We start from the raw sequence: 26398 nt of genomic DNA, 5'->3' as shown, positions 1-26398 counted from the left end.
TGGTATGAAGGATAATGGATAACTAATCCCTGGCTTAACCCATGTTTAGTTGGGATAAAAATCCGGGATAACTTTCACCAACCAAAATGTCAAACAAGGGAAGGTCATACTGATCACTGACAAATAGATTGTTTTTCAGGTCAAACAAGATGAGTTAATAGTGCTAATCAACTTGAAGTGGAAGAAGGACATTTGGATTGATATACTAAATTAACTGTTCAAATTAAATGCCACCAAGAACATAACATTCAAAGAAGAGCAAGACCCTTAAAGTATCACAAAGCAGAGTTTCAAATGCACTTCACTCGTTCAAGAATGAAGAATGAGTATTTCACCATAAAACATAATGAAAATAACAGAGATTTTGATCTTACTTTGGATTTTCTCTTTACAAGAAGATCTACATAAACTCAATATTTATATATGTACATCTTTCGATGAATAATGACTTGCTTTAATTACACTTTATATGGATGCAAGAGCATAAACTCAATCCTAGGAGCTTTTTAGTTGTAGGTGAAGCTATTGGAAATCTATGAAAGTGACGGGAGCTATATCAGATACTCAAAAATAAGAGCAGCTACCTGAAGACAACCACATCGATGAGGGAGAAGTTGTATTTTTTGTAGACAAAGTTTCTCCACTATAACATCACAACAACTGATTTAGAGTTTTGATGTTTGTTCGCAGCAGGAAATATTAAAAACTTAAAATAGAGGAAATTAAAACAAGTAGTTATGAGTCAAGGATCTCACTGTCATCATATGGATTAAATGTGGGAGACATTGAAAATGAAATGCCACCAACAGGAACAATACTAGCATAACAATCAGAGACTGAAAGGCCTATGAGCCCAAGGGTGAAATAACTCTTAGTTAAACTCCAGACGAAGTTCACAGTTGCCATATTTGTGTCACCTAAATCATCTACAGACACTGTTCAAAACCCAAGAAGAAAGTTAAAAAAAAGAAAAGAAGATCAACAAATAATGTCTTTCCAAAGTAAAAAGCAAGTATATCTCTAGAGAGTAAATAGCCAAAAACATCCCTCATTTATACCTCAAACTTAAACTACATTCTTATACTTCATAATGAACAAAAAACATCCCTAAACTATCATCAAAGTTGCTACTTACATCCCTATGTTTGAATCTGTCAAAGAAACTAACGGCCTCAATACCAAAAACTGCTACATCTGTTCTTCACTTCAGCCATGGACCAATGCATGAGTTAAATTCGATGGGTCTTACAAATTATGTTTCTTGACCGACAATTTTATGATCAGCAAAAAGATGTAGAATGGATCAAATCATGTTTTATAAGAGGGAATTAATCTAATAGTAATGTCATTGAAATAGATATTTTTTTGTTGTTGACAAAAAAGCTCGTAGTCACTATCTTTCAGGAGGATTCAGGTGTGTATAGGATAACCCCCGCTTCAATGTAATAGCCCGCAAACCACACTGAAGAGGTAAACTATACTAAGCAAGTCTCATATGACGAGCTCGAGCAAACATGTAGGGGACTTTGAACTTATGACCCCCATTTGGGATCATCTGTCCAACCAACTCAACCACTCTTGCGGTTATCATTGAAAAAGATATAATTATCTCAAAATTTTGATCATCGAATCACCAATCATCATCATACTTGCTTTTTGAATAACATGTACCATCAATATTCATTTTAATGCAAGCCTATAACGCTTCTAATATATGCATCCTTTGCAACACTCAAGAAAATATATGCTCAATAATTACCAATTTTCTATTGATCAAGTAACAAATTTTTGTGACCGGTTGAATTTGGTGCAACACATGCACTGATCCATGGCTAAGGTGAAGAACAGACGTAGCAATTTTTGGTTGAATCTGTTAGTTTCTAGACAGAATCTAACAAAGGGATGTAAGTTGCAATTTTTGAGGATAGTTTAGGGATGATTTTTGCTCATTAATTTATGTAGTACAAGGATGTAATTTAAGTTTGAGGTATAAATAAGGGATGTTTTTGGCCATTGTTTAGGGATGATTTTTGTTCCTGGAAATCATGTTTGTAAGGTTGGATGTTCTCCTGTCCATTGTTCCAAATTCTTAGATCCAATATGCATGTCAATCAATCACAAGCATGATTTCGAGTTTTTACCTTATCAGTAGTACTATCACCTAAGATGATTTGTTCGGAACTTAAGTAAACATGTTTCACATACAACTAATTCATCTGAATGCTTGAATTGTTAGAGATCGATGACACTTTTCGGCTAGGGGAAGGGGAAATGAGGACGAAATTATAAGGTGGGGAATCAAATCCTAACCTACAACTGAGCTATTAAGATTCCTCATTTCTTTGTTGTTAGATGTATTATGTATACATCACAAACATTTTTGTGCGACTTTCTTTGTGTGAGATATTTACAGGTTAGGCTTAATACATAAATACGTCTTTTGACTTGGCCTTAACTCACATTTATGTTCTTCATTTTTGAGCGTGCGTAAGTAGACACTTAAATTTGCATAAAGTTGAACAAATAAACATACAGTCTTATGTGGCATCCTACATGGCAATTTGTGTCCTATGTAATGTCCTATGTGTATTATACCACGTAGGACTCGTGTGTCTACTTGTGTACATCCAAAATTGAAGTATATAAATGTGAAATGAGACCAAGTTAAAGGTTATATTTATATATTATGCCATGTTTGTAATTTGCACTAATGAGTACTAATATTTTCCAAAAGCCTTCCCCTGTAATCACGAAGCTGCTACACGAAGGAATCTTGAACTATGAAGCAGATAAATGGGCTAAACATAGAAGAATCATCAACCTTGCTTTTCACCTTGACAAGTTGTAAGTATCTCTAATCTCCATATAGTTCCTTAACGTTACTAGTTAGATCAGAGATAGTAGTCAAAAACACATCAGAATTATCACTTTTTTACGTGAGTTTGTACACTCCAACAATTAGGTATTTTCTTTTTCTACCTTAACTATCACCATCTGTGTATTGAAACATACCTCAATGGTCATAGTTTGGATAGGAAAAGGGAACAACTTATAATTGGCTTAATCAATTTGGAAGTGTGTTCTAATACATAACTGGTCATGTAGAAAAAGGGTACAACTAATAGTCGGGGTAGACACGAGACTTGCAAAAAAATGATAGTTTACGTTTGTTTTTTAACATTATTATTTAACTTTTGGATAAGGCACTGGTTGTAATGACCCTCTTGGTCATTTCTGTGTCTTGCCTTCTGTGTGTCGTTTAGAGCGTTCGTATAGCGACCCCAAGTCATTTATGACTTGCTGGGCTTATGGGGGTCCAGTTCGGTGTAGTTAGCTTATAGATTACTTTAGTTAGTTCTTTCTACACTCGTGTGCATTCCATTGTTACTTAGATTTCCGCTCTTGACCCTCGGTTTGTATTATTCCTTCTTTTCATATTGCCTTTACTTTTCAAGTTCAGTCGGCCTATGATGCCTACTGGGTACCTGTTGTTTTGGTACTCATGCTACGCTCTGCATCTATTTCGTGATGCAGGTCCGGGCACTAGTAGCCAGCGTTGATCGAGCTTGGAGCAGACTGATCCGGAGACGGGAGTGAGCACACGACATTTTGTACTATTTCAGTCTCCATCTGTATATATAGACTTGTCTTTTTCCTTTCGAGACAGTCCAGTCTCTGTTGTCCACTTTTGAGACTTGTACTCATTTTATTAGTAGCTCTGTACTAGTGACTTCCAGGTTCTGGGAGAGATCTTTATTTGTATATATGTTTTTGGTTTGCTTCCGCCTGTTTATATTGTTATTTGCCTACTCTTGTTTAGTTTCTACCCTCAGACCCATTACTTGTTGTTCCGGGTTACGGGTTGGCTTACCTACTGGTGGGTTATAGTAGGTGTTATCATGACTTGAGAAATCGGGTCGTGACACTGGCACAAGTACCCCTAGACTATGACCGAAACCTTAACTAAACTAAGGTCCTATTACCTCCAAACTCATTTTTTTTCTATAATTTTGTACATCTTTTAGCTTACGTGATAATATTAAATTATTTGATAGTATATATATATATATTATTATTTTATTTTATTTTATTTTTATTTTTATTTTTTAAATTTAGTCTTGAGTGATTTTCTAAGAATATCATATATTTGATATAAATATTCGCAGGGCGGGTAAGTACTTACTTGGAAGCAACTCCAATATTTTCTGTGAAACTTCCTTCCCTTAAAGTAAGAACGAAGCCTTCTTCACAATGTTGGTTTCCCTCAAAATTCCTTTTTTCCACTTAAATTCAATACGAATAAGTACATGAAAGGAATGTTAGGTTTTATCTAGGCAGAGTAAACACGTTTTGCTCTTTTTTCCTTGTACGTTTAGTCTGTGCCCTATTTAGGCGTAGTACTAGTGATGTAAATTATGAGAAAGAAAATATGCCAACTGATGGTACATCTACAACAAACAACAATAATGTAAACAAGAAAACTTATCAATTTGTTTTGGCATGATACATAAATGTATCATTTAGTTTGGCTTTAGCTGGTAGTTATGTCTTCCAATTTTGGGTGTGCATAAGTAGATACTTAAATTTGTATAAAATTGAACAAGTAGACACACGCGTTCTACGTGACATATTACATGTAAGACGCCATGTAGGATGTGAATTGCCACATAGGACGCTATGTAAGACACATGTATCTACTTGTTCAATCTTATACAAATTTAAGGGGCTATATATGCATCCATATTGGAGGACATGAATGAGAGTTGAAACCAAGTTAAAGGGTAAATTTATGTATTATGCCATTTGTTTTCTATGTAGGAAACTTATTAACATTTTCAACATTCTTTTCCCATAGTTTCCACCAAGATTGAACTCATTTGTAATGTCTATATATAGAACTGAAATTTCTACATTCATCTCATGACTTTATATTACTCAAAACTTGTTAATCTAATAACTCTTAAGGTAAAAAAATTCTAATACTAGTCCATGGAGAAGATTTTTTCATTTTCAACTCAGGCCAACAAGATAGGCGATGCACTCAATCATTTTAATTCAACCATATTAAGTTATGTGATTTTTTGCCTAGTAATCATATCTCAGGAATTTTCTTCGTTATTTCGAGCCATTCTTTTCGTTTTTAATACTCCATTTAATAAGCCCGATAATGCTGAAACTTCATCAAAGGCAAATGTCAATACTGAAGGGCTATTAGAGGAGGATGTTGAGTTAGTATTGGGAACACTAATGAATTTTTGCAACCAAAATGGGGATAAAAATATTGATGAGGTAGAATTGGTTGATGTTTTCGATTCATTTGATGAAACAGAGCCTAGTTTGGAGGAAGTTAAAGAAGCATTTGATGTGTTTGATGAAAATAGAGATGGATACATTGATGCAAATGAATTAGAGAAAGTCATTTCGAAGATGGGGTTCTTGGAATTATCGGTGTTGGATTGCCAGAGGATGATTGCGCCATTTGATGAAAACAGAGATGGAAGAATTGAATTTGGTGAATTTGTGAAGCTCATGGAGCATATCTTTCAATAACTCTGCATTATCCATTTTCATGTTTAATTTTGTGTTACTCTTTTCAATGCTAATTAATAAAACCACAAACCAAATTTTATGATATATGATAGTAGTAGTAAGTACTATAAATGAATGAGAAACCTCTTTGCTAAAAACTAGTCCATCATGAGTTAAGAGACCAGGTCTCTTGACAAAACTAGTAATAGAAGTATTTTAAGTAAAAGATTAAAGTAAGTAACACAGATCTTTACATGGAAACCTCTTTACTCAAAAAAGAAAAAACCACGACATGTCACATAAAATTTCTCAAAACTCCATTAACTTCAAACAATACGTCGATATAGACTCAAGTACATACGGCGGATTAAACTCTTAATCCTACACACCTTATAACTCCTCTATTACAAGACACAAAACAATAACTCTATTGTCCAGTATATCAACTACCTCTAGATAATATAGACTTCACTATAAATACCACTTGATCACTAACTTTAACCACAAACTCAACTCACAATCACAAAAGATGAAATGATCTACACTCATTTATATTATAGGAGTAGATCAACAAATATGAAAGCACAAGACACTAAACTCAAACAACAACGGAAGACGATGCAATACTCAATCAGGTCCTTCGTTGTACGTGTGAGAAGACTTTCTACTTGAGAATGGCTTTTGCTTTTTGTATTTTCTTGATTGCAAAAACTAGGTTTAATCTTGTCAACATGTTCATTTTATAAGAGAGACAAAAAAACCTAGTTAATACGCCATTGGTCGATGACTGGTGTCCTCCGCACATCTGTTGCAGTGCCCACCAACCACTGTAGTTTCTGCATCTTTACAACTGCACACAATTGACCTGACCTTTAACATGAGAGTTCTGAGGACCATGTCCCTTTGCACCTTAGTTTGTTGATTCATCAAAACCTAGAATATAACATTATCATTTAAAGATATAATGTTCATGTTTGAGAGGAACTTTGAGTTTTGAGTTGACAACTCGGTATAAATTGAGTGTTTCGCTAAATAAAGATAATATAGTATTAAAATGAGATAAGGCATAAGTATTCTTTAGACTATAATCGAAATTTCAGAGATCCGTCAAACTTAACTAGGGTCCTATTACCCCCTATACTATTTTAAAATGGAATAAATACACCACAAACACTGACATGGCATAGAGAGTGTGCACACTCTCTTGAAGGCAAGTGTTGAGTGCACAAATTGGACACGTGTCATTTTTTTATTAGTAACTTTAAATTAGTTAGTACACATACTTATTGATATTAAAAATTATATATATTTAATTATTTTTATTTCTTTGTAAAATATTTATTTTAATTTCTTTTTCACTTCAAAACTTTTTTTAATTTATTATGTTTTCACTTTTAATTATTTTTAAAAAATTATGTGTATTTTTAAAACATTATAGTTTTAAAGTGTTCTTTAATTATGTTTTATTTGATTTTGTTCACTTATTATGATATTTGTTCAAAATTAACTTATTTTAAATACAAGACAATTGGTATTAAATTTGAAATCAAATCAAAATGAAAGACAGAGAAAATAAAATCAATAGAAAAATAAAAGAGTAAAAACAATGAATGAAGGTAAAAAAAAAATGTGTATTAACTTAATTTAAATACAAGATAAAGAAAATAAGATTTTTTTAAAAAAAAATATTTGCACTGTACACAACCAACTTGAATGGTTGAAGGTGGCACGTCAACACAAAAATACGAAAAAAATAAATTCAATGGTAATATGACCCTCATTAAATTTTAATGTGTCTAAAATTTCAATCATAGCGTAGGAAATACTTGTGCCTTATTCTTAGAAAAAAGTGGTTCATAAGTTGCCTAAAGTTAAAACTATGTATTAGGAGAAAAAGAGGAAAAAATTTAGAAGTAACGCGGTCGGCGCAATCTTGGTAGCATTAGGAATCACGCCGTCCCTATTATAAAGGTATATAAAAACCCCAATTACCTAACAAAAAATTAGATAGATTCAATGGCTTCCATTAGATGGAGCAGAGGAAGAACTATTGGAAAAGGCGCTGAAGGTATTGTCACTTTAGCAACTACACACAACAATTTCTCCATCGCTGTCAAATCTTCTTTGTTTTCTTGTTCCAAATCGTTACAGAAAGAGAGAGAATTCCTTAACGAATTTCAAGATTGTTCCCAAATTATTCGCTGTTTCGGAGCGGCTGTCACTGAAGAAGATAACAATATTCTCTATAATATATTACTGGAATATGCTATTGGTGGAAGTTTAGCTCATCGAATTGGTAAAAAATCAGGATTACCGGATTTTGAGGTAAAAAAGTACTCAAAATCAATTCTATTGGGGCTTAGGGTTGTTCATGGAAGGGGTTTTGTTCATGGTGATATCAAACCGCACAACATTCTACTCGTGGGTACTGAAAAAACGGCCAAAATTGCGGATTTTGGATTCGCAAGCAAGGTTGGAATTGGGAGTAAGAAAAGAAAGCTTAGGGGAACGCCAATGTATATGGCACCAGAATCGGTGCTTGATGACGAATATGGAACTCCGGCTGATATTTGGGCTTTCGGATGCACTGTTTTTGAGATGATTACTGGGAAGAAAGTGTGGGATTGCAGTGGAATTAACGATCCTCTTCATCTTTTGTGCAAAATTGGAATGCAATCACCGGAGTTGCACGACGACAAGTTATCTAAGCAGGCAGAAGATTTTCTGAATAAGTGCGTTGATAGGGATCCGCATTCTCGATGGACAGCTGATCTGTTGTTGAATCATCCTTTCCTTTCATCTGATAATAATGATGTTCATCAGGAACTCAACCTTGTTGATCTATGCAATAGTACAGAGCTGAAACTAATGAAACTGTTGACCAACAAGAGGAGAAGAAAACTAGTGGATAGATGTTGATTATTATTCATCTTTTGATTACTCCGTATAAAGTAACACATTGGCAACCTTCTGATCCTGCCCCTTGTATTAGAACAAAACAATTTTGTGTATAACTTCTCTTTATTATTGAACAATCTGTACAAAAGAGGCTTTTTTTAAGGTAAATTTTGGCTAACAGCAAATGCATTCTCTTTCCCGTGTCTTGCAGAGTCATGTTCTGTTCGAGCATCTTGATTATATGCCTTAGATATCTTTCAGATCACTTTAGTTTTTCTCAGTATATTTGTTTATATCAAAGCCTGATGGAATGGAAGTGGACGCCCGACTATAGTATAACATGCTAACATAAGTTTTTGATGCATATAGTCTCAGCGGCTTAAACTGTTATCTTATGATGAGATTGCTCCTATGTCGTTATTTCTCTGATATTAATCAAATGTGCTCATAGGATGGTGAATTCCACCACAATGGCTGACATTCACACTAGCTCCCGTTGATGTTTCTTTCCTTGAAAGCTAGTGAAACTTGAATCGTAATGTTGTTTTAGGACACTTGAATGCTCATGAATATTCTTGAAATTGGAAGTGTACGAGGTGCTAAAGAGTTATACATATAAGAACCGTCTCTCTTAGTAGCGGCTTGAAGGAATAAATTTTGTTTTAGGACACTCCATCGAAATTTTTTGTTTTATACATATATAAATTATTTGTAAAGTTGTGTTTATAAATAAAATGAAGCCACTTTTCACCCAATGAATGACGTGGATCAGTGGTGAATGGGTTCAATTTCACCCTTCGAATCCAACATGTTCGATCCCCAGTCAAAGCATAATTTTTTGCGTTTTTTTGTTCTCTTTTGTATTTTCCAAATACTTTTTCTTTTTAAAATTAACTAATAAATGTAGACAATTGTTTTGTAGTCCTAGACTTCTAGTTCATGTGAAATAACAATAGTATTATTCTAAATTTATTAGTTAAGTTTTCTTTTTATGGTTGTATTTGAGGTGTTCGATTTTTTAGTCTATCTATAAGAGGAGATCATATGAAAAACGTAACCGGCTGATTCAAGACATCCTCGCAAAGGCGCCATCTTTCTTAAGTGACTTTTATAGACCTCTTTTTCTTAAATACGATAATTGGGTTTTTGAGACCACTGCGATAAATGAGCTTTTGAGACTCCGTTTTGTTAACAACAGGTACTCTTTCTGCCTTACTTTAACAAGTAAGCAAGTAAACTACCTTCACGGGTTGTAACGACTGCCCCGCTGTCTCCGACATGGACCCGGTGAAATTGAATTCTCCGTGAAGATGCGGCTAAGACGGCGCCTCGCATATGGGTAGCAAGAGGGCGCTTATGCCCCGACGGTGGGGCCTTATGGGGAATGGCCCAATTATTTAAAATTGTCAATAATTTAGACAATATGTTTATAGTTTTTAAATATGCTCTCCAATCCAATCTTATTTTATCATTTTGCTTTTTACACACATATTAAGAAATCATAAATAAGAAAAATAATTTTACTAAGCCACCTCTTAAAAACTTCTTGAGAATTTTACAAATAAATATGAACACTTTCAAAAAAAAATTAATTACAAGGGTAATATATGAAAAAATAGATTAATGCTTTCTTGATTTAGTAAGGTGGACAACTAATATGAAACAACTAATTTTAGTAAGATGATCAACTATTATGAAACGAGGGAGTAATACTTAACAATGAAAACCCCTATTTTATGGAACAACCGATTTGGTGTGTTTCCATTGTTACTTAATTTCTTTTTCCAATTATATCTTTACATAATATTTCAAAATACTATTTTACCCTTTTCCTTATATTATTTAATTCTAGTCAAACCTCCTACCCTAGAATAATTAAGGATATTTTAGTAAATTTATAAATTACAATACAATACTATACAATCAAACCAAACAATTAAAATGTTATTAAACAATAACAAACAATACAGTCTAGCCAAACATTGTATCTACCATACAGTACAGTACAACAGAGTACAATACAATACAATACATTATGAAACAATGGGTAACAATAATCGAAACAGAGTGTTATTTAATTTTTTGTAGTATACAAAATTGTGTATTTATTTTCCTTTTTACTTGGTATACACGAAAGTTAGGTTAGTGCATTTATTTATTTATGATTTTTAAAATTGTTATTGTTTTAGTCTTATATATAAGAGTAACAAGTTGCTTGTTAAATTGAAAATATGTGGAAAATTTTCTTGGAAGCAGATAAAAATTTAATAGAGTATATTTTTTGTTAGGAATATCACCTTAAAATAACTTGTTAAGGATATAATGGAAAAAAAATGATAATCATTATTACTGACCGTCGCCGTGGTTATTTGTAACTTGAACCACTTGAACGAAATCCTAGGTTCGCCGTTGACGGCAAGTACTCCCCTTTGCAATTGCTTGTTCGTTATACTTATGTTGAAATAAAGGATAAAATTAATCTATCCGCCACAAGACGCCATATCGGCCTATCGGGGATTTCTCTCTTTTTTGTGCTACAACATGGTTCTAGTTGAAGCACCTGCTCTGCTCCCTCTTCTCCTTATCAATACTATGAATATTATTCTTGTGTTATCTTTGCTTATCCTACTATTTTTTGTTTAGATACTTTCCTTTTTATTATTGTTTCTTCTCTCTTTCTTAAACTTGTTTTTGAAAATGGTTATCTTGATTCAAGGCTCTATCGGAAACAAGTTCTCTACCTCACACAAGTATGAGTTACGTACATTCTCTAAATGCAAGGTTCGATCCATCATATTCCTATTTTTTTTTCCTCTTACCCCCACTCTCTTCTCAAATCCATCAATAAAGGATTAAAAAAAAGTTACCCCCACTCTCTTCCCAAATCCATCAATAAAGGATTAAAAAAAAGGTAAAGATCACTCAGACAATGTAAGTTATAATTGTTGAGTAATCTGAATTCATACCACTTAAGTTAATTCATTATTTCATAGGATTAAAAAGGTTGAAGGAATTCACACTCCCTGCTTAATTAATAATCTTCAGAAATCCCAACTTTATAAGGTCTAGAAAACATCTTGTATTAACAACAATTCTAACACACTCTATTCTGAAATAAAAATGTAAAAAAAAAAAAAAACTAGAAGAAAAGATTACAAAAGCACTAGATAAGTGATAAAATGTGAAGAAAAAATGGAACATAAGAGACAAATGTAATGTTTTTAGGGGATAGAAAAAAAATGTGACCGGAAAATTTGGGGTCGAGATAAAATTATTTTGCTAAAAATCTTATGAAAAATACATATTTTGTATAACAGTTATATCATCAAAATAATACTCAATAGGTGTGAATGCACATGCTCCTACACATTTCTCTTGCATGTTTCGGTTCTTGTCTACAGTCACTTAGGACTCAACAAGTGCAATCACTTCAGACATAGCAAGTAAGCATTAGTCATTTTTTTTCGTGCTTACAAACTAATCAGATTAGTGGCCTACACAACTTGTACATAAAAGAAAGAACAATGTTGCAAAGAAGTATCTCCCTAATTGCTATTACAAGAGTGAGAGATGAAAATATTGCAAGCCTACAAAACTTTAACTAAAATTTATACATATATATTTTTAGAATTTATTATATTTCAAATGTGTAGAGATGGATAATGATTATAAATTTTTTATATTATTCATTTTATTAAATATTTATTTTCAGTTAACAACATCTTCTTAAATACTTTTCGAATTGCAAATTTGAAATTAATGTGTAGGGAAAAAAGAAAGAGGAGTATATGATTGTAAATTTTAATGAAAAACTTGTATTAGATTGGGTCCTAATTTTCCTAATTTTGTTCTAGTATTTATGTAAAGCTAAGGACTAGTTCTAGTTAATAAAAGTTAGTTATGTGTTTGAAATACAGTATGTTGGATATTATTGCAAAAATTTGATTTTTAATACAAAGATTTGAGTTATATAATATAAAGTTTTAGAGTATTTTTGATAAAACATAAATAGTTTCACTTTGAAGTATTGAAAACACTCTTGAACTTGACGCAAATTATTAGTTTCATCCTCGAACTATTGACAGCCTTAATAACACTCATCTACTTGACTAACTAAACTTAGATACACCACCGGTCTATAACATAACCTAGCAAGTGGTCTCAAACTCCTGTAGGATCATGAAGCTCTTAATAAAAATCCGAGAGAAGTGTTGAAAATACCCTTAAACTTGGCGAGAATTTAGGATGTATTTCACTCATGTTGCAAGATTGTGGTGTGTATTTAAGTTCAGTTAGTCAAGCAAATTAAAGGGGTGTTTAAGGTTGTTAATAGCTTAGGAATGAAACTCATAATTCGAGTTTAGGGGTGTGTTTTCAATAATTCTCTCTTTTTGGAATATAAATTTTGAATCCTTTTTGTTTAAAAAAACATCTTCAATATTATATTAAGTGAAAATAAAATTATAATATTAATTATTTAAAAAATTTAGGGCCTTGATATTTTAGGGGTTTAAAACAAATGCTTTACTAGTTTCACTAGTGAGTCACCCTTAGAGTTTCACTACAACTATATGTTGTATTAAAAGGTGAGATGGAGAAATTTTTGTTCAGAAAGTGGTAGATAGACTTGGGTTCTGATTCTATTGTTATCGTTCACTTAACAAAGTTTGGACCTTAAAATCAAATTTTATAGAGAGATTTTAATTATTTTTTTTAGTTGACATATATAAATTTAATGATAATAATAACAATAACATATCCTATGTAATATTACAAATGGAGTCTGGAGAAGGTAAGATGTATGCATACCTTATGAAGTGAGAATGTAAACAATACAAACTTTCAATGAAAGAAATAGAGAAAAAAGACATAAAGTGACACCTGAAGTTGTTCCGAATTTTCAAAAAGATACTTTAACTATGCAGACGTCCTATTACCCACAAAAGTACTAAATATCTTTGATAAGTTGGTATAATGATATCAAAATAGTGTTGTGTTACTTCAATATAATGATAATTTGTTGCAATGCTTGAAATTTTGAAGAAGACGCTAAAAATCAAATTTTGATCTTTTTGTAAATAGACAACAATAGATTTTGCAATGCAGAAGGATTAACTGTTTGGGAGACTTCAAAATATTCAATTAAAATAGTGAAAGAGGAAGTAAAAAATGTAGATATAGAATAATAATATGGATTCATGTTAGATGTCAAGATATTAATTAGGTAATAAAAGAAATAATCGCGTAAGAAAGGATACTACAATTACCTAATAATTATTTCATTTCTTAATGGTTGCAATGTTACTACATTAAAAGGTAAAAGATTCTAAATGAATTCTTAACCCAAAAGTTTCTTTTTAAATTTGATGGTACATGATTTTAAAAAAATAATTAATATATATATATATATATAACATATAATTTTAGGAAAAATTGAGGTGCCATTTTACATAAATATCATACATTTGGGGGCTAATTATATCATATTCTGAAAGTTTCCCCAATTACAATAAAAATTAAATTTTTTATTGCTCTCAAATACATTCTTTGGTTGTGTGATACATTGCAAATGCTGCATTATTTAATGGAAGAGATGTATTCGAGAGAGGATAAAAATGTATCCGAGAAGGGATAAGGTTGTATCTGAGAGGGGATAAGGATGTATCCAAGATGGGATAAAGATGTATCCGAGAGGGAAGCTTTGTAATTTTTTTTAGGGAAAAAGGTCTGATATACCCCTCAACTTTGTCATGAGTTGATATACCACTCGTTACAAAAATGGTGCACATATGCCCTGTCGTTACAAAATGACTCACATACCTCTACTGTTACAAAAAATGAAAAAAATAATTTATTTTAATAATTTTATTTTTTAAAGTCATGTATTTGATCTTGTAATGACCCAAACCGTCATTAATTAGGATAAGCAAAATTTGAGAAATTCTAGGCCACTGTCCTGCCAAGGCGGGCCATCCTAGCGGTGCCAGGGCGGGGTAAGTTGGCGCCAGAGCGGGATAGGCAAGACAGAATGTAAATAACGCGAAATCTTATTTTCTCTTTCTTCCTAAAATACCTAAATTAGTCGTAAAACACCCTAGTAACCCTAAGAAAGCTGCTCTAAGCTTGGGAAGTAAGGAGAAGGAGATTTTTAGCGTGAGGATGGCGATATCTTGCGGATTCTTGAACAAATTCACCATCATGTCGTTTGGAAAACCAAAAAATTACCTGCAATTCCTCTGTGCAGCTGTTTGGCGCCCAAGTAGGCTAGGTTTTATGAATTGAGTAGTTATAAATATGTTCCCACTGCGTAATACATGTAAAACAACGATAGGATTTATGCGTAGGCCTTCGTGCACCGAACGAAATATGATTAAATCCTAGGAAGAAGCATTAGATGATGAACTAGGGCTAAGCATGGTTGAATTAATGCTTACCTGATATACGTCGATGAGTAGTTCATTGGGATGGTGTGATTTTATGATTGTGTGTTGTGGGCTTGTTCTTGCTTCATTATAATACGTATAGGTATGTGAACGAAGCTTGTTGATCACCCTAATGTAAATAATGTGAACGAAGAATTATATGGTGTAAATCACTCTTGTTGTATGGTTCTGGTGATACACTTGTGATTATGATTGTTGCTTGTGAATGGATAGGGTGTTGCGTTCCGACACACTAATTTGGATCGGTTGCCACGTTCCAACATAAATATGAGATCGGTTGCCACGTTCCGGCATAAACATTGGATCGGGTACCACATTTCGATATGCTAACAGTTTGGGTTTGGGTTCCATGAGAGGACCAATGACTTGATTGAACTGTGATATTTAAGAATCGTGAAATTGAATGTGTTTCGTAATGATAAATTATATTGTAATTCCCCGGAAAGGCTATATGTTTAGGAGAACTTATATGTGATTGTTCTTTGTGTTGAGTAAACTTGTTGCGTATTGTGTTTTCAAATGAAATGGAAAAGCCATTGGTTCAAGGGTCGTATAATTGATAGCAAGGGTTGTTCGTGTGTTGTGATGACGAGGAGTGGGGGTAGTGTTCGTGATGACATTGCTTAGGTGGATTTCACTTTGGAGGAATGGGTTGTGGGTAGTAACTAGAAAGCTTGATGTATGTACTATGTCGCCTTGGCGGGGTAATATGAAAAGGTAGTAAGGGTATAGCGGGAGCGGTTAGTCGGAATGCTTGTAATTGTGTCGGGGATTATTCTATGTGTTAGAATGTTTAGGCTATGATCAAGAACCTAGTAAGTAGGTTGACCAATAGGGTGTTTATTAGTTAGAGTCCTAGTGTAATTCCAAGGTTTTCAAGAGAGGGAAAAGGTGGAGAAGCGAGTGATTTATTGCATGTTCTGTTGTTTCTTATGTTATGTGGTGGGCGTTGGGTTGATCGATGATGTCTACTAGTATGTATGATTTGTACTGATACTACTCTTGCTATGTCTTTTTGACATAGTCTGGATGCAGGTTGATAATGTTTCCTTAGATGAAGATCAAGAACTCTCCAGCAGCTTTTACTTTTCCTTCCGCATGGTGGGAGCTGTGTCTTTTATTTATTTTGTCCAGTTTCTACTCTTAGTAGCTCTTGTACCTGTTTAGACTAGATTCTTGGGGGTGTTAGTTACTTTACAGATTTTAACCCGAAATTGTTTAAAAGGTTTTGTTTATGAAAACCCTATGACTTTCTTTTATCTCTGTTTTCGTTAATTTTCCGCATGTTTTAACTAATGGGTTATGAGGGTTCTCCTACTTAGGTGTTAGAGTGGGTGCCCGCACTGCCCGGTGGGTTGGATCGTGATAGATCTTTTCTGCACATAATTATTTTTTGACTTCTTTAATTGTTATTATTTGAGTTTTTTATTCTTATTTAATTCTCTCATTCATTCTTAAGTGTAAAATAAGAGAAATAAAAAGAAAAAAAGTGTGAAAGAAAAAAGATTAAAAAGTTTTAAAAAATAATTTTTTTTGCGGCTGTTTTGTAATTTAGTTTTTATATTGGTAAAAAAAAAATATTTGGGGCATCCATAATAAATTTTACAAGAAACTAAGTGAAAAACATAAGTTTGACCATTAAAATAATGAATTCAAATTAGTCGATGAATAAAAATAGTCAAAAAAAATGTGTGAGAAGGATCAAATATACCCCCACGTGGATTATCTTCTTTTTTTTTCAATGAAATTTTTTTTAAAATAATTTAGTTTTTTTTTCACTTCCGTTAGAAGAAAATGGTATATGTGAGTCATTTGTGTAATAGTGAGGATATATATGAGTCACTTTCATAACAAGGGGAAGGGGTATACTTGACCGTGTTTGTTTGAATTTTTCAAATATCAAACCAAACAATTTGTGTTAAATTTTTTAATTTATAAACCAAACCAAATAAGACTCGGGTTTTTCGGGTTGGCTCAGATTTTTCAAATATCAAACCAACCCATTTGTGTCGAATTTTTAAATTTTTAAATCAAACCAAACTAATAAACCTTGGATTTTTTTGGATATTTGGATTTTTCGGTTAAATATTCATACAAACATATAATTAATATGTGTTCCAAATATTACTTTAGTCCAACTAAAATACAACTATCTAAGGTGTTTCTTATGAAAATATTATAAAATATGAGATGAGTGATGACACTAATATATTCAATAAAAAATAATAATGAAATATTATAAAATAAATATTGCAAATTGATAAGTCATAATGAAAATGATCATAATTTAAAAGTACTAAAGCATGCTAAAATAAGTCTAATAAGTATTAATTACATTATTAAACATTAGAGAAAATTAAAATTAGGTTATGTATTTTAAATGTATAAACCAATGTAAAACTAAAGAACAAATATTTAACATTATTGTCATTATTAGTGTTGAATTAATTTTTTTTGTTAGCATTAGTATTGATTTGATTTGGAATTGAGCTTTATTAGAGTTACTAATATCTATGGACTATAACCTTTCTTGAACAATTCAAAATTCTAAATTTCAAAAAACTTGAAAAAATATATTAAAAGATAAAATTTATGAAAACTTATAAGTAATATTTAGAAATTACATCAAAGTAAATACTTTTATGCATAATATAAATTTTAAAAATTATATATATATAAATGTTGGGTTGGTTTGGTCTCGGGTTGACTCTTTTTAGTTTAAACCAAACCAATCCAAATATAGTCAGATTTTTTTTCCAATACCAAACCAAGTCAAGCCAAACCATTGGTCGGGTTATTTTCGATTTCAGTTTGATTCGATTTTCGGTTCGATTTTCTCGTTAGTATATTAGCTCTAAATGACAAAAATAAAGGGTATATCTGACCCTTTTTCCTTTTCTTTAAATGGTAAAAAAATTTAAAAATCATGATATCTTAAATTATGTATTTATGCAACTTTTCCTTACTTTAATTGCCGTATAATCGAACCCGGCCTGCCTATTTCTACGGTCTACAGGAAATGCAACTTTGTCGAGATTTGCTAATACAAATGAAAAATATGTTACCGTCTAATATGCTTTTATTGTTTAGGATAGATACTATAATAAGGGAAAAGAGGTTTGATATACCCTTAACTTTGTCATTTAGAATTGATAAACTCTCGTTATCAAAGTGACTTATATATACCTTACCGTTATACAAATGACTCACATATACCCCTATCGTACAAAAGAAACTCACATATACCTTTAATCTAACGAAAGCGAAAAAATAGTTTTAAATTTATATTTTTGACATTTAATTTTAAAATAATTCACGTAGGGTATATATCCTTCTAGTAAGTCAAAGGTATATTTTAATTTTTTTCATACATAAATTATTTTTTAATTTCTTTGATTGTCATAATTTGAGTTTCTCATTCTTATTTTATTTTTTCTTTCTTTCTTTAATGTAAAAATAAAATACTATTTTCTTGTGGCTATATTATAATTTAAGACTATTTTTTTACTATTTTGTAATTAGGCTTTTGTATTTGTAAAAAAATTTAGGGCATCTACAATAAATTTTACAAGAAAATTAGTGAAACATAAATAAATTTGATTATCAAAATAATAAATTTAAATTAGTCATTGAAACTAAAAAGAAAAAAAAATGTGTGAGGAGGATCAAATATACTCCATATGGATTATATTTCTTTTAAAATTAATTAAAAAATTAAATTAAAATTAATTTTTGCACTTCCGTTAGAGGAAAAGGGTATGTGTGAACCATTTGTATAACAATAACGTATATATAAAGCACATTCATAACAATTTATATATCTGCTCTAAATAGTAAAGTTGAGGGGTATATCAGGACATTTTCCCTTATAATAATTAAGCATCCTTTACTTCCTAAGTTACAATTATTATTATTTTTGTGGAGAAACTACACAATTAGACATACTTTACTTATTATGTATACTATTATGTACTTTTAAAATGTTATGTATCTTACTACTAATTAAGAAAAAATCCATTTAAATATATGTGTTTTTGCGCACCAGATACACTAAAATAGGGAGACAGGCGAATGAGATTTTATTATGTATCCCATATACATGTGCATTAGACTGAATAAACACTATATACATGTATATGTATGTATTTGGTATGATTCACATGTATTTGGGATACCAGATACATGAGAGAGTGGCGAGCGAGATAGCAGAGAGGCGAGCGAAATTTGTTATGTATCTCATATACATGTAATTCACTTGAATATAATGTATCTAGAACAAATTTGACCCATATCTGGACATATTTGAACGTGTCTAGACGCTACAAAATCAAATAAGATATGTAATATTGCAAATTAGATTGTATCTAAATTATTAGCTCCTAAACTAGTGAAATATACGTAAATTCCCTTTCTTCATCCCGTATTTTAGGAAAAGAATACTAAATTAACTTGGTTAATCTAATACTTTATCATTTTGAAGATATAATGTTCATGTTTGAGAGGAAATTTGCATTTGAGTTTATAAAGAAGAAAATGCTTGCTATCTAATATTATTGTTTTAATATGACTTATCATTTTTAAGTACTAATGTAATCGACGAACAAGTTGTAGTTTCCACATACATGTTTTTTTTGTCTGATCATCAATTTCTATCGAATCAATAAAAACTTAAAAGGCCTAATTTAAAATTCGTATATTTGAAATTTGCAATTTCAAACCCAGTATTTCAACTTCGATCCAGTATGAGTGAAGTTGATTATGAAATAGCTAAACATTAACTATTTTGTAATTTTCCAATACATGTCTTAAATAATGATCCTCCAAGTGACTTCTCTTTGAAAGCCAATTTCAGTTATTTTGGAAGAGGCTAAACATTACATATTTTATAATTTCTTATACCATGTGTTAAATAGTTGTCCTCCGAGTGGCTATATGTGCACATGGCCCCAAAATCCAGATTCACATGACCTAATATAGATTGGGCTCTAACAAGCATTAAACACAATTTAAATTGAGCGCTTCCGCTAGTCAAAGATAATATAGTATTAAAATCATATCAATAAAAATTAATTCAAATAAGAAATCGAATAAAATTAGTTAATTATTATTCAGGTGATTAAAATTTAATCTAATTATGATTATGAACCACCAATTATAGACAAAATTGTCACTAAAGACAACTGATGACAATCCCAAATGATACTTTCACTAAGAGAAGTAAGGGTGACAAAACATGTGCAAGATGATTATGGAAATACGACTATACTCTATTATTCATGTCTTAAGTCTTATCAATTCTCATGATTTCAATAGTTAATTAGAATATTCCTAAGACATAGATTCCTCTTTCGAGCAAGTCTAAATTTAATTGAATAAACTAATTACAATTCAGTGAACATAAATATGCAAGAAAAGGGATTCAGATTTACTCTTGAGGAAGAATGTATTTTGTTTTTTGACTATTTTATCACTTTAGTAAAACCTATGATTTCAATAAGTTCTTTTGATTACTCTAACGAAATCACGAATTAATTTTTTAAAAATGCAAAGATAGTTACTAAATTGTCTTTACGGCAATTAATTAGTCTACCATCAATGTACCTTTTTAATCTCATTTTATAAATTAAATAAAATAGAATACCTTAAATGCAAAGATAGTTTCAATAAGTTTTTTCTTCATAATCTCATTCTATAAATTAAAATAGAATAACTAATTGTGTCCTTTTAGTGATTTTTTTATTTTTATAATTATTATTTAAGGACAATTTTTAACTCTTTTCCATTTATTTTTTTAAAAGTAGAAACATTTTAGTATGGCGCTAGTTAAGTAATACGAATAATAAATATAAATAAGATAACTATAACAGGAATAAAATAAGATAACTTGAAAAGTTGGTTACAATTTACACTCATATTACTAAAAAAGAAAAATATGTGACAAGGACAATATTAAAATATCTACCTATCATTAGTACAATTTACCTGAAGTTAAACTACAAGGAAATTTAGAAGTAACGCGGTCGGCGCAACCTTGGTAGGATTAGGAATCACGCCGTCCCTATTATAAAGCTATATGATCGACTCTGTAAAAACCCCAATTACCTAACAAAAAACATACATAGATTCAATGGCTTCCATTAGATGGAGCGGAGGAAGAACTATAGGAAAAGGCGCTGAAGGTATTGTCACTTTAGCAACTACACACAACAATTTCTCCATCGCTGTCAAATCTTCTCTGTTTTCCCGTTCCAAATCGTTACAGAGGGAGAGAGAATTTCTCAACGAATTTCAAGATTGTTCCCAAATTATTCGCTGTTTTGGAGCGGATGTCACTGAAGAAGATGGCGATATTCTCTATAATATATTGCTCGAATACGCTGTTGGTGGAAGCTTAGCCCATCGAATTGGTAAAAAATCAGGATTGCCGGATTTTGAGGTAAAAAAGTACTCAAAATCAATTCTATTGGGGCTTAGGGTTGTTCATGGAAGGGGTTTTGTTCATGGTGATATCAAACCGCACAATATTCTACTCGTGGGTACTGAAAAAACGGCCAAAATTGCGGATTTTGGATTCGCAAGCAAGGTAGGTAATGAGGATAAGAAAAGAAAGCTTAGGGGAACGCCAATGTATATGGCACCAGAATCGGTGCTTGATGATGAATATGGAACTCCCGCTGATATTTGGGCTTTCGGATGCACTGTTTTTGAGATGATTACTGGGAAGAAAGTGTGGGATTGCAGTGGAATTAACGATCCTCTTCATCTTTTGTGCAAAATTGGAATGCAATCACCGGAGTTGCACGACGACAAGTTATCTAAGCAGGCAGAAGATTTTCTGAATAAGTGCGTTGATAGGGATCCGCATTCTCGATGGACAGCTGATCTGTTGTTGAATCATCCTTTCCTTTCATCTGATAATAATGATGTTCATCAGGAACTCAACCTTGTTGATCTATGCAATAGTACAGAGCTGAAACTAATGAAACTGTTGACCAACAAGAGGAGAAGAAAACTAGTGGAAAGATGTTGATTATTATTCATCTTTTGATTACTCCGTATAAAGTAACACATTGGCAACCTTCTGATCCTGCCCCTTGTATTAAAACAAAACAACTTTATGATATATGATAGTAGTAGTAAGTACTATAAATGAATGAGAAACCTCTTTGCTAAAAACTAGTCCATCATGAGTTAAGAGACCAGGTCTCTTGACAAAACTAGTAATAGAAGTATTTAAGTAAAGGATTAAAGTAACACAGATCTTTACATGGAAATCTCTTTACTCAAAAAAGAAAAAACCACGACATGTCATATAAAATTTCTCAAAACTCCATTAACTCAAACAATACGTTGATATAGACTCAACTACGTACGGCGGATTAAACTCTTAATCCTACACACCTTATAACTCCTCTATTACAAGACACAAAACAATAACTCTATTGTCCAGTATATCAACTACCTCTAGATAATATAGATTTCACTACAAATACCACTTGATCACTAACTTTAACCACAAACTCAACTCACAATCACAAAAGATGAAATGATCTACAATCATTTATATTATAGGAGTAGATCAACAAATATGAGAGCACAAGACACTAAACTCAAACAACAACGGAAGACGATGCAATACTCAATCAGGTCCCTCGTTGTACGTGTGAGAAGACTTTCTACTTGAGAATGGCTTTTGCTTTTTGTATTTTCTTGATTGCAAAAACTAGGTTTAATCTTGTCAACATGTTCATTTTATAAGAGAGACAAAAAACCTAGTTAACACGCCATTGATCGAGGATTGGTGTCCTCCGCACATATGTTGCAGTGCCCACCAACCACTGTAGTTTCTGCATCTTTACAACTGCACACAATTGACCTGACCTTTAACATGAGAGTTCTGAGGACCATGTCCTTTGCACCTTAGTTTGTTAATTCATCAAAACCTAGAATATAACATTATCATTTAAAGATATAATGTTCATGTTTGAGAGGAACTTTGAGTTTTGAGTTGACAAACTCGGTATAAATTGAGCGTTTCGCTAAATAAAGATAATATAGTATTAAAATGAGATATGGCATAAGTATTCTTTAGACTATAATCGAAATTTCAGAGACACGTCTAAACTTAACTAGGGTTCTATTACCCCCTAAATTATTTTAAAATGGAATAAATACACCACAAACACTGACATGGCATAGAGAGTGTGCACACTCTCTTGAAGGCAAGTGTTGAGTGCACAAATTGGACACGTGTCATTTTTTTATTAGTAACTTTACAATTAGTTAGTACACATACTTATTGATATTAAAAATTATATATATTTAATTATTTTTATTTCTTTGTAAAATATTTATTTTAATTTCTTCTTCACTTCAAAACTTTTTTTAATTACTCCCTCTGTCCCATTTTATGTGGCAACATTTGACCGGACACGGAGTTTAAGAAATAAATGAAGACAGAGAAAATAAAATCAATAGAAAAATAAAAGAGTAAAACAATGAATGAAGGTAAAAAAAATGTGTATTAACTTAATTTAAATACAAGATAAAGAAAATAAGATTATTTAATAAAAAAAAAAATTTGCACACATGGCAGACGAGTGTGTACAAACACAACCAACTTGAATGGTTGAAGGTGGCATGTCAACACAAAAATACAAAAAAAAATGAATTCATTGATAATATGACCCTCATTAAATTTTAGTGTGTCTAAAATTTCAATCATAGCCAAGGAAATACTTGTGCCTTATTCTTAGAAAAAAGTGGTACATAAGTTGCCTAAAGTTAAAACTATGTATTAGGAGAAAAAGAGGAAAAAATTTAGAAGTAACGCGGTCGGCGCCATAAACCTTGGTAGAACTGGAAAACACGCCGTCCCTATTATAAAGGTATATAAAAACCCCAATTACCTAACAAAAAATTAGATAGATTCAATGGCTTCCATTAGATGGAGCAGAGGAAGAACTATTGGAAAAGGCGCTGAAGGTATTGTCACTTTAGCAACTACACACAACAATTTCTCCATCGCTGTCAAATCTTCTTTGTTTTCTTGTTCCAAATCGTTACAGAAAGAGAGAGAATTCCTTAACGAATTTCAAGATTGTTCCCAAATTATTCGCTGTTTCGGAGCGGATGTCACTGAAGAAGATAACAATATTCTCTATAATATATTACTGGAATATGCTATTGGTGGAAGTTTAGCTCATCGAATTGGTAAAAAATCAGGATTACCGGATTTTGAGGTAAAAAAGTACTCAAAATCAATTCTATTGGGGCTTAGGGTTGTTCATGGAAGGGGTTTTGTTCATGGTGATATCACCGTTGTCTGTTCATAATACCTTTGTTGAAGCGAAGGACACCAGCCGCAGTATGTGTCCTGTCGGTAGCTGATCGATTTCTCTCTTTTTTTGTGGCTGAGTATGGTTCTTGTTGAACACCTTTTTTTTCTAATACTTTTGGTTTAGATACTTCCCTTTTCATCATTGCTTCTTCACTCTTGTAATTTTCCAAACCTGTTTCTGAAAATGCTTATCTTGAGATCTATCATAAGGTCTGTGTCCACTCTAGGTATCTTTATACGTTACATCATATAAATGCAAGTTTCGATCCACCGTAGTCCTATTTTTTCTTCTCTTTCCCATACAACATAAGTTAATTCATTATTTCAAAGGATTGGAAAGGTTGAAGGAATGTTATTCCTTCAATCTCCCTGCATAACCTTCTGTCATAGTGATTACAACCTAGATAAAGACAAGCATGTTACTGGTCTCTAATAAAAGACAGACAAATAAAACAGTAATCCCAACTTGAAAAGGTCTAGAAAACAACTATTAGCAACAATTCATTCAATCTAACATGAACAAAAAATTTAGAAAAACAATAGGAGGAAAGAATACAAAAGCATAAGATAGGTGATAAAATGTGAAACAAGGAAGAACAAAACAACGTGAACAGTCAAACAGCTGACTTACCGATAACTACAACAAATATATTTAACATTTTTCAATGGGATGCGAGTGATTCTTTAGCTCAAAGAAGTGTCCATCAATGGTTTGAATGGATAGGTGTTCCAATCAATGCAAAATCTAGAACACTGTCATCCATCCAGCTGACATATCGTGATTTAGGAGATGCAACACAAAGGGGAAAAGATGCACAAGCTCGATTTTGCTCACATCTACGAACCTCATCATAAAACATCAGTTCTGGCATCTCTTCCACTTCGGCATAATGTTTCATTGGGCTATCTGGCTGATATGTTGATGACTACATTTCAGAAACAAAATGTAACTTAACAAATCAGAAATTGAAATACAAAAACATTGAATGTGTACGTGAGGAAAAGGTGTTAAGAATGCAAATAATACCTTCGACTTCATTGATGGTTTTAGTGCATGTGGAGATGCTCCTAGATGCACAGGGACATCATCTGCCAAAGGAAAACTGGATCAGCAAAATATTTTCAAAAAAATATATAACGCGATTCAAGTATCAGCATTGATCGTACCATGATCTAATCCAATTTCATTCAGAAAACAACTCATGTCCATCACCTTTCTCTGTGCTTTGACGCAATTCTGATGATTATGGAGAAATTGTTCTTTTGCAACAGACGACGACTTGCTTGAGTTTGTAAGATCAGCTAGTGCTTTCCTGCCACCCTTTTTCTCCAGACCTTTAGAATAGTTAGCTTTCGTTCCTGCACTAAATTTCTTTCTAGAGGCATCATAATCTTTCCCAATAGAAATTCTATTGGTGGAATTATTTTTCTTTGATGCTTGTAGAGCAGAAGGCTTTGCCGAGTTTGAGATATCATTAAGCGCTTTTCTCCCACCAATCCCTCCTCCTCCTTTCTTCTGTGCCTTGTAGATACCATTCTTCCCCACCAGAGAAGCCCCTGCTTAAAAAAAAAAAAACACACAAATTTTTTAGCTAAGAAATAGTAACAAGATCACATCAATGTATTTCATATGTGTAAGATGAAATTTATACCATCATAGTGTACACTTATATTCTGATCTTGAATCAGGTAAGCTCCTGGTGTAGCCATTCCTATCAGCAAAATTGTGCAGTATATCCCCTGCTGTAAATCCCAAAATAGAAACAGAGCAACAAGAAACGAGTGATTAAACCACAAACATACTATGATAAACCTAGGGCATATTGGAGCAACAACGAGAAAATTGAACAACACCAGCCTATGCTAAGCAGAAACAACTTCTGCTGTATTATCAATGTTCAATCAATTTGATAATTACATTTCAAAATAGGAAGATGAGAAGACAAGAGGAGTTGCTCCGATGGTAAACACCGTTCACCTCCAATCCTATATTCAGTCTTCTAGAAAATTGAGCTTCTCGGTAATTCCGCCCTAAATTCTTGACATTGGAAACCCCCTCCCATTTTCAACCGTCAAGAAATTTTACTTCCATTGAACAAAATTAAAACCAAAGGGTGGCCATGAAATTAGTACTAATCACCAGAAATGTCGGGGATGCAGAAAATTGGGGAAATACAGAAAACAGAAA

The 26398-nt window shown here is 32.2% G+C and overlaps 4 protein-coding genes across 4 annotated transcripts; 3 read left to right on the top strand and 1 right to left on the bottom strand.

The window, feature by feature from the left end:
- Window positions 1-4984: 4984 nt before the first annotated feature.
- LOC125834431 (probable calcium-binding protein CML46) lies at window positions 4985-5576 on the top strand. Its single transcript, XM_049513583.1, has one exon. The coding sequence runs from the start codon at window positions 4990-4992 to the stop codon at window positions 5548-5550; it is 561 nt and encodes a 186-aa protein (XP_049369540.1). The 5' UTR covers window positions 4985-4989; the 3' UTR covers window positions 5551-5576.
- Window positions 5577-7542: 1966 nt separating this feature from the next.
- Window positions 7543-8448, top strand: LOC125834411 (mitogen-activated protein kinase kinase kinase 20-like). The gene has a single exon (XM_049513553.1). The coding sequence runs from the start codon at window positions 7546-7548 to the stop codon at window positions 8446-8448; it is 903 nt and encodes a 300-aa protein (XP_049369510.1). The 5' UTR covers window positions 7543-7545.
- Window positions 8449-20997: 12549 nt separating this feature from the next.
- On the top strand, window positions 20998-21763 carry LOC125834390 (mitogen-activated protein kinase kinase kinase 20-like). Its single transcript, XM_049513538.1, has 2 exons — window positions 20998-21693; window positions 21749-21763. The coding sequence occupies exons 1-2, from the start codon at window positions 20998-21000 to the stop codon at window positions 21761-21763; spliced, it is 711 nt and encodes a 236-aa protein (XP_049369495.1).
- A 50-nt stretch (window positions 21764-21813) lies between these two features.
- On the bottom strand, window positions 21814-25920 carry LOC125834389 (uncharacterized). Its single transcript, XM_049513537.1, has 5 exons — window positions 25863-25920; window positions 25378-25767; window positions 25238-25299; window positions 25056-25136; window positions 21814-21846 (listed from the first exon to the last, which is right to left on the bottom strand). The coding sequence occupies exons 1-5, from the start codon at window positions 25918-25920 to the stop codon at window positions 21823-21825; spliced, it is 615 nt and encodes a 204-aa protein (XP_049369494.1). The 3' UTR covers window positions 21814-21822.
- Window positions 25921-26398: the final 478 nt, after the last annotated feature.

The sequence above is a fragment of the Solanum verrucosum genome, unplaced genomic scaffold, assembly GCF_900185275.1.
Source record: "Solanum verrucosum unplaced genomic scaffold, falcon-dt-bn FXZP01000279.1, whole genome shotgun sequence".
Lineage (NCBI taxonomy): Eukaryota > Viridiplantae > Streptophyta > Magnoliopsida > Solanales > Solanaceae > Solanum > Solanum verrucosum.
Note: the sequence above shows the minus strand (reverse complement) of the source record. Positions and strands in the feature narration are given on the sequence as shown.

Excerpts from the sequence above, each read along its gene's own strand:
- LOC125834390 (XM_049513538.1), top strand. The coding sequence starts at position 20,998 with ATGGCTTCCATTAGATGGAGCGGAGGAAGAACTATAGGAAAAGGCGCT.
- LOC125834389 (XM_049513537.1), bottom strand. The coding sequence starts at position 25,920 with ATGGCTACACCAGGAGCTTACCTGATTCAAGATCAGAATATAAGTGTA. Across the intron at positions 25,137-25,237 it reads AACCATCAATGAAGTCGAAG|TCATCAACATATCAGCCAGA; the intron begins GTATTATTTGCA and ends TCTGAAATGTAG. Across the intron at positions 21,847-25,055 it reads AACTGATGTTTTATGATGAG|TTTCAGCTCTGTACTATTGC; the intron begins GTTCGTAGATGT and ends CAGTTTCATTAG.
- LOC125834431 (XM_049513583.1), top strand. The coding sequence starts at position 4,990 with ATGGAGAAGATTTTTTCATTTTCAACTCAGGCCAACAAGATAGGCGAT.
- LOC125834411 (XM_049513553.1), top strand. The coding sequence starts at position 7,546 with ATGGCTTCCATTAGATGGAGCAGAGGAAGAACTATTGGAAAAGGCGCT.